At 53.5% G+C, this 14,868-nt stretch overlaps 2 protein-coding genes across 5 annotated transcripts in view; one reads left to right on the top strand and one right to left on the bottom strand.

The window, feature by feature from the left end:
• Window positions 1-1,189: 1,189 nt before the first annotated feature.
• LOC308272926 (olfactory receptor 2H1-like) lies at window positions 1,190-2,128 on the top strand (the record flags this gene model as incomplete). The annotated part of the gene is made up of 1 exon (XM_080709967.1): window positions 1,190-2,128. The coding sequence occupies one exon, from the start codon at window positions 1,190-1,192 to the stop codon at window positions 2,126-2,128; it is 939 nt and encodes a 312-aa protein (XP_080566093.1).
• Window positions 2,129-10,907: 8,779 nt separating this feature from the next.
• The window catches only part of GABBR1 (gamma-aminobutyric acid type B receptor subunit 1), a gene marked incomplete at both ends in the record, with an annotated part of 37,049 nt that continues 33,088 nt past the window's right edge, over window positions 10,908-14,868 (bottom strand). For all 4 annotated transcript variants that reach the window (XM_080709945.1, XM_080709946.1, XM_080709948.1 and 1 more), the window contains 4 exons: window positions 10,908-11,081; window positions 11,878-12,021; window positions 12,579-12,707; window positions 14,075-14,202. In XM_080709945.1, the coding sequence (XP_080566071.1) occupies window positions 10,908-11,081; window positions 11,878-12,021; window positions 12,579-12,707; window positions 14,075-14,202 (575 nt within the window). The remainder of the gene's footprint in view (window positions 11,082-11,877; window positions 12,022-12,578; window positions 12,708-14,074; window positions 14,203-14,868) is intronic.

Genomic DNA, 14,868 nt, shown 5'->3' with positions numbered 1-14,868 from the left:
TCTCTACCTCTGAGCGACACCCCAAACCCTATTTCACTTTTTATCTTGAAAGAGGGTCTCACTAAGTTGCTGAGGACTTTGCTCAATTGCTGAGGCTGTCCCCGAACCTGCAATCCTCCTTTCTCAGCTTCCCAAGTCCTGGGATCACAGGCGTGCACCCCCAAGCTCAACTCTCACCCCCATCTCTGAGCTGGACTTCTGTGTCCCAATCCTTCTGTTATAGAAAAAAAAAATAAAATAAAAGGGAAAAAGTCTAGTCACCTCATCTAGGAAACTTTCCCAGATAATATTTTTCCAAAATTTGTCCTTCACCTCACAGGTCCCTGTGCTCTATGTTGGTGTTACTGGCTTTGAAATCTGGAAATCTCATAATAATGCTCTTGTGAACCCCAAGGATTTTAATACACACGAGATTACTCTCACTCCTGCCTGTAATCTTCTCACGATGGGGACTGAGCTAGGGGACCAATTCTCTTAGCCGGGACATCTAGTTGAGTGACAGGGAGGTTGCTTAAGGTTGCCAGGGCAACTGAACTGATCTTCCTGGGAGGTGAGGACTCTCCCTCATAGATAATACAGTCTCCCATCAGCCCCTTGCAAACAAAGTATAAAGTAAATAGAATGCAAAGTTTTTTGAAGCTCGCCCACAATAGGGAAATAAGCCTACAGAAATCATGTATATTTGGAAACTTCATTTAAAATATACTCCTTTGCAGCCAGGCGTGGTGGTGCACACTTGTAATCCCAGCATTCGGGAGGCTGAGGCAGGAGGATCGCAGTTTGCGACCAGCCTCAGCTACTTAGTGAGGCCCTTGGCCCTTTGCAACTCAGTGAGACCCTGTCTAAAAATAAAGAATAAAAATTAGGGCTGGGGGTGTAGCTGGGAGGTAGAATGCCCCTGGGTTCCATCCCCAGTACCGCAAAATATAAAATATATTCCTTTGCCGTTTCTTCCAATAAATAAATCAGAGACAAAGCAAGGGTCCGAGGGCATCGATTATCTCTGCTGCACAAAGGTGTTGCTTGACCCCTGCCTGACACCAGCCTCCTTCGTCCTCATCCAGTGAGTCAGGAGTGCAGGTGTGAGGCTCCATCCACCCACCAGCGCATCGGTGCCGCTTGACCAGCAGGGGGCGCACAGGGTGAGCCGTCACAAACCAGGCTCAGCCTCCTGCTTGGACAGGGCAGCATGCTCAACCACAGCGCCCCCGCGGGCTTCCTGCTGCTGGGCTTCTCTGAACACCCGGGGCTGGAGCACATCCTCTTCCCCGTCGTCTTGGCTTCCTACCTCCTGACGCTGGTGGGCAACACGCTCATCATCCTGCTGTCCACGCTGGACCCCCGGCTCCACACCCCCATGTACTTCTTCCTCTCCAACCTCTCCTTCCTGGATCTCTGCTTCACCACGAGTTGTGTCCCCCAGATGCTGGTCCACCTCTGGGGCCCCGGGAAGACCATCAGCTTCCTCGGCTGCTTTGCCCAGCTCTTCGTCTTCCTGGCCCTGGGGACCACCGAGTGCATCCTCCTGGCAGTGATGGCCTTCGACCGCTACGTGGCCGTCTGCCAGCCGCTCCACTACGCCGCCATCGTCCACCCGCGCCTGTGCCGCCAGCTGGCGGCGGTGGCCTGGACCATCGGGTTGGTGGAGTCCGTGGTCCAGACGCCACCCACCCTCCGCCTGCCCTTCTGTCCCCACCGGCAGATAGATGACTTTGTGTGTGAGGTCCCGGCCTTGATCAGACTCTCCTGTGGGGACACCACCTACAATGAGATCCAGATGGCCGTGGCCAGCGTCCTCATCTTGGTTGTGCCCCTCGGCCTCATCCTGGTATCTTACGGTGCCATTGCCCGGGCTGTGCTGAGGATGAGCTCGGCCACGGCGTGGAAGAAGGCTCTAGGTACCTGCTCCTCCCATCTCATCGTGGTCACCCTCTTCTACAGCTCAGTCATCGCCGTCTACCTCCAGCCCAAAAACCCCTACGCCAGAGAGAGGGGAAAGTTCTTCAGCCTCTTCTACGCAGTGGGCACGCCTTGTCTGAACCCTCTCATATACACTTTGAGGAACAAAGAGGTAAAGAGGGCAATCAGGAGGCTGCTGGGGGAAGAAAGGGAGTCTGGGGAGAGCTGAGGGACCGCTGCCGGGTGGTGATGCACACCTGTGACCCCAGTACCTGGGAGGCTGCGACAAGAGGGTCACAGGTTGAGGCCAGCCTTAATGAGCCAGCAACTTATGAGAACCAGTTTCAAAATAAAATCAGCCGGGCATGGCGGCACATTTCTATAACCCCAGTACTTGTGGAAGAGAGACAGAAAATTGCAGATTGGAGACCAGCCTCAGCAATTTAATGAGATTCTCAGCAACCTGCGAGATGCTGTTTCAAGATTAAAAAATAAAAAAGGAGTGTAGCCCAGAGGTACAGTGCCCCATGCCCCTGGGCTCAGTCCCCACTACCACTAAGTAAATAAATAAATAGGGCTGGGGGTATAGTGTCCCTGTGTTCAATCCCCAGTACTGCTGAATAATAATAATAATAATAATAATAATAATAATAATAATAAGAAGAAGAAGAAGAAGAAGAAGAAGAGGAAGAAAAAGAAGAAAAAGAATTGAGAGGAGATTCTACATGTATTTATGTATTTATCAGGAAGTTTGAGTTCTACACCCCTCTGCCTTTTTTTTTTTTTTTTTTTTTTTTTTTTTTTTTTTTTTTTGCAAGCCTGGGGATGGAACCCAGGGGCATTCGGCCTCCAAGCTACTCACTGAGTTGCAGAGGGCCTCACTAAGTAGCTGAGGATGTCCGCTAACCGTGATCCTCCGGTCTCATCCTCCTAAATGCTGGAAATACAAGCATGCACCACCACGCCTGGCTTCCTCTGCCTTTTTTAAACCCATCATCCTATAGCAATGGATGATAGCTCTGTGTGTGTATCACTTAGGATTGAACCAAGGGGCAGTTTATCTCTGAGCTACAGCCCCAGCCCTATTTTATTTTTATTTTGAAACAAGGTCTCACTAGGTTGATGAGAGTCTCACTGTTTGCTGAGGCTGTCCTCGAACCCACGATCCTCCTGTCTCAGCCTTCCAAGTACTGGAATTACAAGCGAGTAACACCACGCCAGCCGTATCATTCCCTTTCCAATTCCCTCCTTTGTCACACTGTCACTATTTTTCCTCTCCAATTCTAATTCCTACCACACTATCTTTGCTTCTATCGGGTTTCCTTCCACTTATCTGTATGGCCACGTCGCCTTCTCATTCTCCTTTATCCCCCAAATGTCAGCGAGGAAGAGGGGAAGCTGAACCCAGATAAGTGCAGAAACTCACCCCACAACATACAGGGGAGAACTGAAATCCAGGCTCCCTGACTCCAGTCAAGCAATTCTCAAATATATGCTGATGCTTTTATACCCATAACACATATCCCAGCACCCTGAGGCTTTGAGCCAGCACAGCGCCATGGGGAGAACCCTTCACTGCAGGCCTAGTGTCCCTTCCTTTTACCATGCCCACAACCAGCACAGAAAGGGAACCCCATTAATGTTTGGGAAGGCAGGAGGATTTGTACAAGGTCTTTGGTGCCATCTATTGGCCAGATGTGGAATGAGTTGCATAATGCTAAGTGTGTCTGTCCTCTCACATTCTCTTTCACTGGGGATGGAAGCCAGGGTCATTCTACCTCTGAGCCATACCCCCATCCTTATTTTATTTTTTATTTAGAAACAAGGTTTTGCTAGGTTACTGAGAGTCTTCCTACATTGTAGAGGATGTCTCTGAACCTGTGGTCCTTCCGTCTGAGCCTCACAAGTGTGGGATTACAGGTGTGCTCGACCATGCCCAGCATCATCCCGAGCCTCTGACTGAGTTCTTTGTGGTTATCAGCAGGTACTTACTTGGTTGACAGGTGATTATTATTGCTGTTACTATTATAAAGTATTTATAAAAGCCAGACATGGTGGCATACAACTGTAATCCCAGTACTTAGGAAGCTGAAACAGGAGGATCACAGGTTCCAGGCCAGCCTCAGCAACTTAGCAAAACCCTGAGCAATTTAGTGAGACCCTGTTTCAACATTTAAAAAAATAAAATAAAATTCAAAGGGCTGAGCATGGTGGCACATTTCTGTAACCCCCAGTACTTGGGAGGCTGAGACAGGAAGGTCACAGGTTTGTAGCCAGCCTTGGTGGTTTAGCAAGGCCCTCAGCAACTTAGCAAGACCCTGTTTCACAACACACATTCAAAAGGTACGGGGTGTACTTGGATGCCAAATGCTCCTGTTTTCAATCCCCAGTACCAAAAAATTTAAAAGAAGAGCCCTGTACTCCCAAGCATCTCTGGCACTTTTGAGATGGCCCACGTTCTCCCTTGAATGTGTATTTCCCACATAAATCTATGCCTCTGGCTCATGCTGGCCTTCTCTTCCATCACATAAGCCAGGGACTTCGCCAGTCCTGACCTGTGTACTCCTCTCCCCCAGTGGGAACAGCTCAGGACCCTTAAAGAATCAGCCTTCCTCCTGTGACCTACTTTGTTCGATGAGTGGTTTAACTCAGGCATGAGACTAACTCCTCCTTCCAATTTCATTTTGTCTCTGTGGAGAGTTACTTACCGGATATTCTAGAAGAAAAATCCAACCTAAGTTTATTTGGTCACAAGCTGCAAAATGTCCACAGAAGCCCGGGAAGGTCAGAGACCACAGAGCTGGGGCAGATAAAGGGTTAAAGGGGTGCAGAATAGAATGAAGCAGGAGTGCTTGGGGTGAGGGTGTGGGGGATCAGAGACGCTTCCTAGAGCGCTCAACCATGGCAGAGAACGCACTTCACTTGAAACTATCTGCCCATGCACCGTGTGGAAAGGGCTTAGGGCTAGGGCGCGGCGGCACACACCCGTAACCCCAGGACTTGGGAGGTTGAGACAAACAGATCACAGGCTCAATGCTAGCCTCAGCAATCTAGCAAGACATTTCAAACAAAACAAAAAAAAAAAGTAAAAAGTGCTGGGGGTATAGCTCAGAGACAGACTGACTCTAGGTTCAAACTTCAGTTGCTATATATATATTTTTTTTACATATATTACTTTTACATAATACACATATTTCCCCTCCTACATCCTTTGGCATCCCAGATGCACCTGCTTGGCTATTGCTTGCTTGGCTGTACCGCCGCCCGCAGCAGTGTCGGCCCACACAGGCCTGCACCTGCTTTCCGGTGCAGGCGCTCCTGGGGCTGGGGCCGGCCTCCTCTCCCACGAGGCTCTGGCTTGTCCTTCCTTCTCCAGGGGGCCATCTAAGTGGCTGCCGTGTTGGCTGTTAAGTAGTCTGACCCTCACCCCCCAGAAGTCTCACTGTCACGTGACCCAAGAGGCCCTGTTAAGATTTTAGTTGAAGGGACCACAAAAGGCAAAGTACCAGAATCCCCTGCCCCAAGCACCCAAGGAAGGAAGCCGTGAAGAGCGCACATGGCGCCCCAAGTCTGCTATTGGCTTTGAAAGCAAATGGGTCGCCAGCAGCTCTGTCAGAGCCATCCAGGGAAATTCCACCTGGGTCCTCGCTCCTGCCCGGTCTGTTCAAACCACAGGGTGACCCGGAAGCACAGCGTCAACAGGTTTACAAAGGACAGAGGCTTCATCGAGCGTGACTAGGTGATTTTCTTCAGATGGATTATCCAACATGTCTACCCAGTGAAAGACACCATGGGGAGCCGGGCATGGTGGCACAGGCTTGTAATCCCAGTACTTGGGAGGCCAAGACGGGAGGATAGAAGGTTCGTGGCCAGCCTCAGCTATTTAGTGAGGCCCTCCACAACTCAGTGAGACCCTGTTTCAAAATGAATAAAAATAGGACTGGAGCCAGGAGTGGTGGCGCACGCATGTAGTCCCTGCTCTTGGGAGGCTGAGACAGGAGGACCACACAGTTTCAAAGATAGCCTCAGCTACTTAGTGAGGCTCTCAGCAACTTAGTGAGACTCTGTTTCCAAATAAAGTATAAAATAAGTCTGAGGGTGTAGCTCAGAGGTAGAAAAGCCCCTGCGTTCAATCCCCAGTGCCAAGGAAAAGAAAAAAGAATATGGTAGAAGCCTTGCTATGTGATTTCCAAGACTGCCAGCAAGAAAAGGCAACCACATCTTCCTTTGGGATCCAGGCACCGCATTATGGAGAATCCCGGGTTGCATGGAAAAGCCGCAGTCGGGGGGTTCCAGCTCAGCCCCAGCTGCAGTCTCAGGGAACCACCACCCTTTTACACAGCATGCGAAGGCCCCTTCACAGGACCCTGGCCAAGTAAAGCCTGTCTGAAATCCTGGCCCACAGAAACCACAAGAGATAAGTTATTGTTGCTTCAGCTGTTTTAGGGTAACGGTGCGCAGCAGTCAGGAACAACACATACGTGCGACGTGAAGACTCCTCGTTGGGGTCCTCCCCCCTCAGCTGTGTTGCCTTGATCAGTAATGAACACACGGCCCCTCTCCCGGCCGTCCTGAACACCAGCGAGGCCAGATGCCCAACGCTCCTGGTTGGCTCGCCTCTTCTTAATATTTATTTATTGGTACTAGGGATGGAAACCAGGCAATTCGACCTCTGACCTACACTCCCAGACCTTTAATTGTTTTTATATTTTTCTTTTCTAAGTTGTGAGGGGGCACTGGGGATTGAGCCATGAAACATTCTACCTCCAAGCCCCACACCCCGCTTATTAGTCTTTATTTTGAAACGGCCTAAGTAGCTGAGGCTGGCCGTGAACCTGTGACCCTCCTGTCTCAGCCTCCCAAGTACTCCGAGCACTAAGATTATAAGCATGTGCCGCCCCACTCTGCTTAAATCTTTTATTAACTCATTGTGTGTGTGTGTGGGAAGGAGGGTACTAGGAATTGAACCCAGGGGACTGAACCTCCGAGCTACACCCCCAGCCCCATTTTATATTTATTTTGAAACAGGGACTTGAGCCTGACGTGGTGGCACACGCTTGTGATCCCAGCATTTGGGAGGCTGAGACAGGAGGATCACAGTTTGTGAACAGCCTCAGCTACTTAGTGAGGCCCTTTGCAACTTAGTGAGGCACTGTTTCAAAATAAAGAATTAAAAATAGGGCTGGGGGTGTATCTTGGAGGTAGAATGTCCCTGGGTTCCATACCCAGTACCGAAAAAAAAAAAAACACAAAAAAAAACAGGGCCTCACTATGTTGCTGAGGCTGACCAAGAGCCTGCGATCCTCCTGTCTCAGCCCCCCCCCCCCCGAGTAAAAGAAGTGCTTGTTGCTGGACTGCAAAGATTAAAAAAAAAAAAAAATCCCATCACAGAAAAGTGCTCAGGACATGCTCTCTGTAAGTGGCTGGGAGGAGGGCAGGGAGACCAGAGACCAAGGCAGGGCAGGACAGGAGACACTGGGACCTGGCAGGATGTTCGCAAGTCAGAAAGAGACCTGAACCAGGGGAGAGCCCGGACCGACTGAGGCAGGGCTGGGGCTGCAGCCAGCTCGGCCCCACGCCTCCGCACGCCCCGGCGGCTCGGTTCCTGCAGCCCGCTAGAGCAAGGACCTGGCTCGGCCTCAGCCACACGGAACCCGGCCCGTTATCATTTCCAGCTTGCCTAAGTGCCACACATGTTGAAGTGGTCATTTGGGTCTTTTAGGCTCTGCCCAGGGCTGGCGTGTGGCTCCCCCTGTGTTCCTGAAACCGGCTGTTCATTTTCCACACTGCAGCTTTCTCTCCTCCACAGGCCTCTCCCCTTCCCTTGAGATTATTCCACTGGGGGAGAAGGGGAGCTCAAATCAAGTCCAATTGGTCCACAGTGGATAATCACCATGGAACGTTTCTCAAGTACTGGGCCGATTTAACCTGCCCAGAAACAGGACAATGAAAGGACAGGGTCCATCCAACCCTCACAGCTCGTCTGCAAAAAAAGTGAGAAACATTTTTCTTTTTATTTATTTTAGTAGTAGAACCTAAACCTTCTACCTCTAAGCTACACCCTAGCTTTTCCTCTTTTTTATTTTGAAGCAGGGTCTCACTAAGTTGCTGAGGCTGGCCTCAAACCTGCAACCCTCCTATCTCAGCCTCCCCACTACTGAGATTGTTACAGGCGTGCATCAACAGGCCCACCCTTCTTAGTGTTTATTTTGAAACAGGGACTCTCTACATTGCTAAGGCTGGCCTCAAACCTCAATCCTCCTGTCTCAGCCTCCCAAACACTAGGATTACAGGTGCACATCACCAGGCCTGGCTGTGAGAAACTTTTTTTGTGTGTGTGGTACTGGGGATGGAACCCAGGGGCATTCTATGTCCAGTTCTGTTTATTATTCTTTATTTTGAAACAAGGTCCCACTAAGTTGTACAGGGCCTCACTAAGTAGCTGAGGCTGGCCACGAACCAGTCTCGGTCTCCCAAGTACTGAGATTACAAGCATTCGCCACCACGCCTGGCTCCCAGCCCTTATTTTATTCTTTATTTTGAAACAAGGTCTTACAAGGCAGAAGGCCTCGCTAAGTAGCTGAGACTATCCACGAACCGCAATCCTCCTGTCTCAGCCTCCCAAGTCCTGGGACAAGTGTGCGCCACCACACCTGGCTGAGAAACACTTTAAAAATAAATCAATCCCAAAGTGAAAGGGGGAAGTTTAGCTTCAAAAAAGCACAACTCCAAGAGGAAAGAATCATAAACATCCCAGGCAAATTTTTTCTCCCTTGGCCGTTCAAAATTTTCTTTCATTTTGACTGCAAGTTCTCCCAAGAAGCCAGGCGTGGTGGCACACGCCTGTCATCCTAGCATTCAGGAGGCTGAGAAGGAGGATCGCGGTTCGTGGACAGCCTCAGCTACTTAGTGAGGCCCTTTGCAACTCAGTGAGAGCCTGTTTCAAAATAAAGAAGAAAAAATAGGGCTGGAGGTGTAGCTCAGAGGTAGAATGCCCCTGGGTCCCATCCCCAGACCTGCCCCTCCCCCCCAAAAAAAAAATTCTTCCCAAGATGCCAAGAATTCTTAGATTTTGAGGGATGGAAGCATCTAGGCCATCTCATCCAACCCCGCCCAGCAGTCATCACCCTTTTTTGTTGTTGTTGTTATTACTTCCTGGGAAGGAGCATCCTCACATCTGTTCAGCCACCTGCTCCAGGCTCCAGTACACACCCACCATTGTCCAGAAACCCATTGAGCGCTAGTGACAGAGGCTAGCATTTTCCCAAATATACCATGGGTCGTGCCAAGACCTAGGCAGCTGAATGCATAATGAATCTAGTCCTCGCATCTGCCCTGTGAAAAAATGCATGGTTATCATTATTCTTTCTTTTGTGCTGGGGATTGAACCCAGGGACATTTTACTTCTGAGCTACACGCCCTGCCACTTTTTACTATTTTGGGTTTGAAACAGGGTCTTGCTATGTTGCTGAGGGGCTAAGTTGCTAAGACTGGCTTTGAACCTGTGACCCTCTGGTCTCAGCCTCCCAAGTAATTGAGATTACAGGCCTGTAACACCACGGCCTGTTTATCATTACTCTTCTTATCCTCATCTTCAATGAGGGCATGGGATATTAAATAATAGGGATTTTTCTTCGGTACTGGAGATGGAACCCAGGGGCACTGCTGTATCTCCGAGCTCCACCCCCAGCCCTATTTTTATTCTTTCTCGCCTTGGCAGCCTGACTCCACAGCCCACGCTTTTAGCCACAGTGTCTTCGCTCGCTAATCTCAGCTTTAATCGTGTCCTTCTTCGCCCTGCTAAGCCCTTAATGGATCAATAGAACATCTCTCTCACCCTCTGCTTCAAAGCCTTTTCATTAACTCGCAGTGCCCGCGCCTCCCTCCTGGCCGCAGCCCGCTCCCTTCACAGCACGCAGGGCGAGGTGCTGAGTCACACCGGTCACTGGTTTATTGATATTCGGGGACATCCTTCCCCAAGAGACACCACAGTGTGACAGGGACGCCGCCTCCCGCCCCATCGGTCCATCTGTCCATCCCAACAGTCAGAAGCGCCTTCCTTCGGTCCGGATTCTCACCACCTACCCTTGGAAGCAGCTCCCCAAACCTGCCCCCTCGCCCGGTTTCTTTCCTCTGAGTTTCCACCAAGGGGGTAAAAAAAGTGGAAAAAGAGAAAAAGAAAAGCACACAAAATGAACGGGAGCAGCTTGGGAGAGGGTGAGGTCAGTGTCTGGTGGCACAGAGGACGGCTGGGGCGCGGCGGCCCCCGGGCTCAGCTGGAAGGATGCGCAGAGCTCCAGTGCGACAGGAGGGAGGTCCGCGGGGACGTGGAGGGTCCGCGGGGGAAAAGACATCGATAAACACGGAGGTGTGCAAGTGGGCAGGTCATGGCTTGGCGGCCGAGCCGCGCATCCCACACACACACCCGCGAGGACGAGCCCAGGACCACGCGGGGCACGTGCGCTCCTGGCTCCGGGAAGCGCGTGCGCATGCGCACAGGCGCAGCCCACCCAGCGTGTCGGGGCGGTAGCGGGGGCCGTGGGGCGTGAACGCCCAGCAGGATAGGAGGGGATTACAAGGACACCCAGAGAAGTGGAGAGGCCCCTGCTGGGGTGGAGCACGCACTTGTGGGGAGACCCCTGCGGATGGGAGCACAGCGAAGAGGCCCTGAGGGATGCTGGGGTTGCCATGGTAACCAGAGGGGGGGAGAGAAAGATGTAGAGGAGCTGCGGAGGCGTGGCTTCCAGCCAGGTACAAACTAAATCATGAAGTAGTGATATAAAATTATATGAATGAATAAGAGAGGAAAAGGTCGATTTCCCAGAGAACTGGAGACGCAAAGAGCCCCAGGACCACAGAGGGATGTGTATTTACAAGCGACGGGATTGGACAGCATGTTCTTCCCGACCCTCCCTCCAGGACAGGGCTCCCGCCTCCTCCCAGCCCCCACCCTCTCCGACCTCCGACTCCCATTCCCTCCCCTGCTGGCCCGGCCTCCCTGACACCCCTCACTTGTAAAGCAAATGGACTCGACTCCCATCACAGCTAAGCCGGTCGGGGGGCTCAGAGGGCCCCCTGGGTAGGCCCCCAGAGGGGTCTGGGGGTGTCGGGGGGTGGCGCCGGGAGCGCAGCTGCTGCCGAGACTGGAGCTGGTGGCGCAGTTCCGAGACCCGCTCCTCTTTCTGGAGGAAAAATGGGGGGGGGTTGTGGTGTCAGGAGAGGAATCGAGAAGACACAGAAATGGGGACAGAACAAGGAAAGCCACAGAACACAAAGGGAGCGCCAGGAGGAGGGGAGAGGTCAGGGAGGTGAGAGGGAGGAGGAGGAGGAGTCAGTGCACGATGTTCCCAGTCAGGCAGGCAGAGATCCCCTCTTCCTTGGCCTGCACTAGCCCCTAACTACAGCCTGAGCACAGCAGACACCGTGGGCAGCTGCCCAGAGCCCTGGGCCGCGGGCACACGGACATCCAGCTCCCAGCTCCCTCCCTAACTGCTACCCACGGCCAGCGGCCACCCTCAGGCCTCGGGGGTCAGATGGACTGTGCCACTCCACAGCCGCCCCGCTGATCAGACCAACACTAGCTTTTAGCTACGACCCTTTCCTCCCTCCCTCCCTCCTTCTTTTTTAGGGGATTAAACTCAGAGGTGCTCTCCCCACCAAGTTACATTCTCAACCCTTTTTATTTTTCACTTTGAAACAGAGTCTCTCTAAATCGTTGAGCCTGGCCTCAACCCTGCCATCCTCCTGTCTCAGCCTCCCCGCTATACCATGTCGGTATAAGATGGATTCATGCTCAACTCTTTCCCCTGCCCTGCCCTGCTCCTCGGTCACTCCCTCCCGCGCAGGCTCTCTGAGAGCCTCACTCTAGAGACCTCGAGCCCTTGAACCTATGCCATGGGCTCTCGGTCCCCTGGACTAAGTCGCAGGCCTCCTCTCCTGGACGGACCCCCACCCCGGCCACCCTGCACCCCCACTCGCCTCCGCAATGATCTTTTCCAGTTCCCGGTTCTCCTTCTCCAGCAGCCGGGACTTCTCCTCCTCGTTGTTGTTGGTGGACGAGCCCGTCTTCATGGTGTCCTGGGCCTCGGACTGCCACTCCCCCCGGGTGATCAGCCTGCGCATCTGGGGAAGATGTTTGGGCATGGGATGGCGGAGGAGGGAGAGAGAACAGGAAGGACCAGCTGGGCCAAGACAAGGGAGGAGCGAGGGGAGGGCGCAGCGGAGGGCAGGGGACCGGGAGGACGGCAGGGGATGGGGAGGACGGCAGGGGACCGGGAGGACGGCAGGGGACAGGGAGGAGGGCAGGGGACAGGGAGGACGGCAGGGGACCGGGAGGACGGCAGGGGACAGGGAGGACGGCAGGGGAAATGGAGGACGGCAGGGGACAGGGAGGAGGGCAGGGGACCGGGAGGACGGCAGGGGACCGGGAGGATGGCAGGGGACCGGGAGGACGGCAGGGGACCGGGAGGAGGGCAGGGGACAGGGAGGACGGCAGGGGACCGGGAGGACGGCAGAGGGCAGGGAGGAGGGCAGGGGACTGGGAGGAGGGCAGGGGACCGGGAGGAGGGCAGGGGACAGGGAGGACGGCAGGGGACCGGGAGGACGGCAGGGGACAGGGAGGAGGGCAGGGGACCGGGAGGACGGCACGGCCGGGCAGGGCAGGAGAGCCCCAGAGTCACCTTGGGCACAAAGAGCACGACCAGGGTGATGTAGGAGGAGAAGACGATGGCGAGAGAGGCGAAGGCGAAGGCCGCGTCCTGCTGGCTGGACAGGATCATGGTGACCGGGGCCGTGATGAGGCACAGGACCTGGGGGCACAGCGCATTTGGGGAGACTCAGAGCTGCGGCCAGGATGGGCGCGAGGGGCTTCGAGGGAGTCTGTGAGGTCAGGGTCCTGGTGACCTCTGCAAATTCCAGATCATCCTCAACTGGAGATGGGGGAAAATCCCAGATAAACTGTCCCCAATCCATTCTCAGCTCTGGCCAGCCCCTCCCTCGAGGCAGGAACTCCAAGGACCTCTGGTACACTTGGTCAGTCCCCGGGGATACCTGGTGGGAAGTGGGCACACAGATCCATCCCATGAGCCAGGCGTGGGGCTCACGCTTGTAATCCCAGCATTCGGGAGGATGAGACAGGAGGATCATGGGTTCCTGGCCAGTCTCAGCTACTTAGTGAGACCCTGTTTCAAAAGAAAGAACAAAAAATCGGACAAGGGGTATAGCTTGGTATAGCCCCTGGGTTCAATCCCCAACACTAAGCTGGGCGTGGTGGTGCAGGCTTGTAATCCCAGCATTCGGGAGGCTGAGACAGGAGGATCACGGTTCATGGACAGCCTCAGCTACTACTTAGTGAGGCCCTGTGCAACTCAGTGAGACCCCGTTTCAAAATAAAGAATAAAAAATGGGATTGGGTCCCCACGCTTGGGAGGCTGAGACAGGAGGATCGCGCAGGTTCGAAGCCACCCATGTGCACTGGTTTAGGAAACCCTGTTTCCAAATTTTTAAAAAAATGTAAAAATAGGTGTGGGAGTGTAGCCCGGAGGTAAAAGGGCTTCCAGGAACCCCAGTACCACCAAAAAAAAAAAAAAAAAATGGGGTTGGGGGTGTAGCTTGGAGGTAGAATGCCCTTGGGTTTCATCCCTAGTACCAAAAAAAGTGCCAATCCCTAGCACTGCAAAAAATAAAATAAAAATAAAAATAAAATAAATAATAAGGGCTGAGGATGTAGCTCAGTGGTAGAGTGCCCTTGACTCCAAACCCATTACCACCAAATATAAAGAAACAAATCTGATGGTAACAAACATTTTAAAGAATCCCCAAAATGGGACCTGGTGGCATTGGGAGGCTTGAGACAAAAGGATCACAGGTTCGAGGACGGCCTCAGCAAGTGAGACTTTCATCAACCAGGCGAGATCCACTTTCAAAAACAAATATGAAGGCGGGCGCGGTGGGCACGCTTGTGATCCCCGCGCTTGGGAGGCGGAGACGGGAGCATCGCGCAGGGGTATAGCGCAGAAGTAGTATGCTTCTGGCCTCAATCCCTCGTGCCACAAAATAAATAAACTATAAATAAATATCGCCATGCAGCGGATCCCAGCTCTAGGGCCAGGTTGGCCCTAGTCGGCCACATGGGGGTCGCCGTGGCGGGCAGCCTCCCAGGGTGCAGGGCGCTCACCGCCACGTTGTAGATGGCCATGCCCACAGCCCTGTGGTCGTTGATCTTCTCGGTGGACACGCTCTTGGTCTCATAGGCAAGGAAGATTCCCAGCAGCAGCAGCAGCCCCTTGTAACCGTAGAAAATGCCTAGGATGGCAGGAAAGACTCACTGGGCGACAGAGGCCTCCGGCTCCTCACTCGGTCCTTGTCCTTTGTCTTCACCCAGCACCAACTGCTGCTCTGCCTTACAGATCCACAACGGAAAGAGAGCCCCCTCCCCAATGCAGCCCCTGACCCAGCTGACCCAGCGCGCCGTCCCTGCGACCCCCACGCCCGGGGTCCACACATCCGGCCTGGACCACCACCGCCCCCTGGAGCGAGGAGCCACATTCCGCGTGGGAAGATGGCGGTCCTCAGCAAGCCGTCGGTCAGGCAAGAGCCCGTGGAGCAGCTGGGAATGGGCCAGACGAGGTCACACAATGCCTCAGCCCTTCCCCTCTGGGGGGAAGACGGCTTTCCAGGCTGAGGCTACGTTCGCCGTTTGTGGTTAGAGCAGAGGAATACTGGCAAGGCCGAGGGAGCCGACACCCATGCCCTGGCAACTGTGGCCTTGCTCTAGGGAGCCGACCAGACACGGATGGGGCCGATCCTGGGGGCCGAACACAAGCGCCTCTTCATCCCTACTCCGGCCCCTTCGCTCCTCACAGCACAAGACAACTCTCCCCTGCTCTCAGAACAGGTGAAGGCAATGACAGGCGGGCTGACACGCGCCTGTGTCCTCTCCCACAGACCCCCTCCCTGTCCTCGCCGGCC

Source organism: Muscardinus avellanarius, assembly GCF_963383645.1.
Source record: "Muscardinus avellanarius genome assembly, chromosome: 14".
Taxonomy (NCBI): Eukaryota; Metazoa; Chordata; class Mammalia; order Rodentia; family Gliridae; genus Muscardinus; species Muscardinus avellanarius.
Note: the sequence above shows the minus strand (reverse complement) of the source record. Positions and strands in the feature narration are given on the sequence as shown.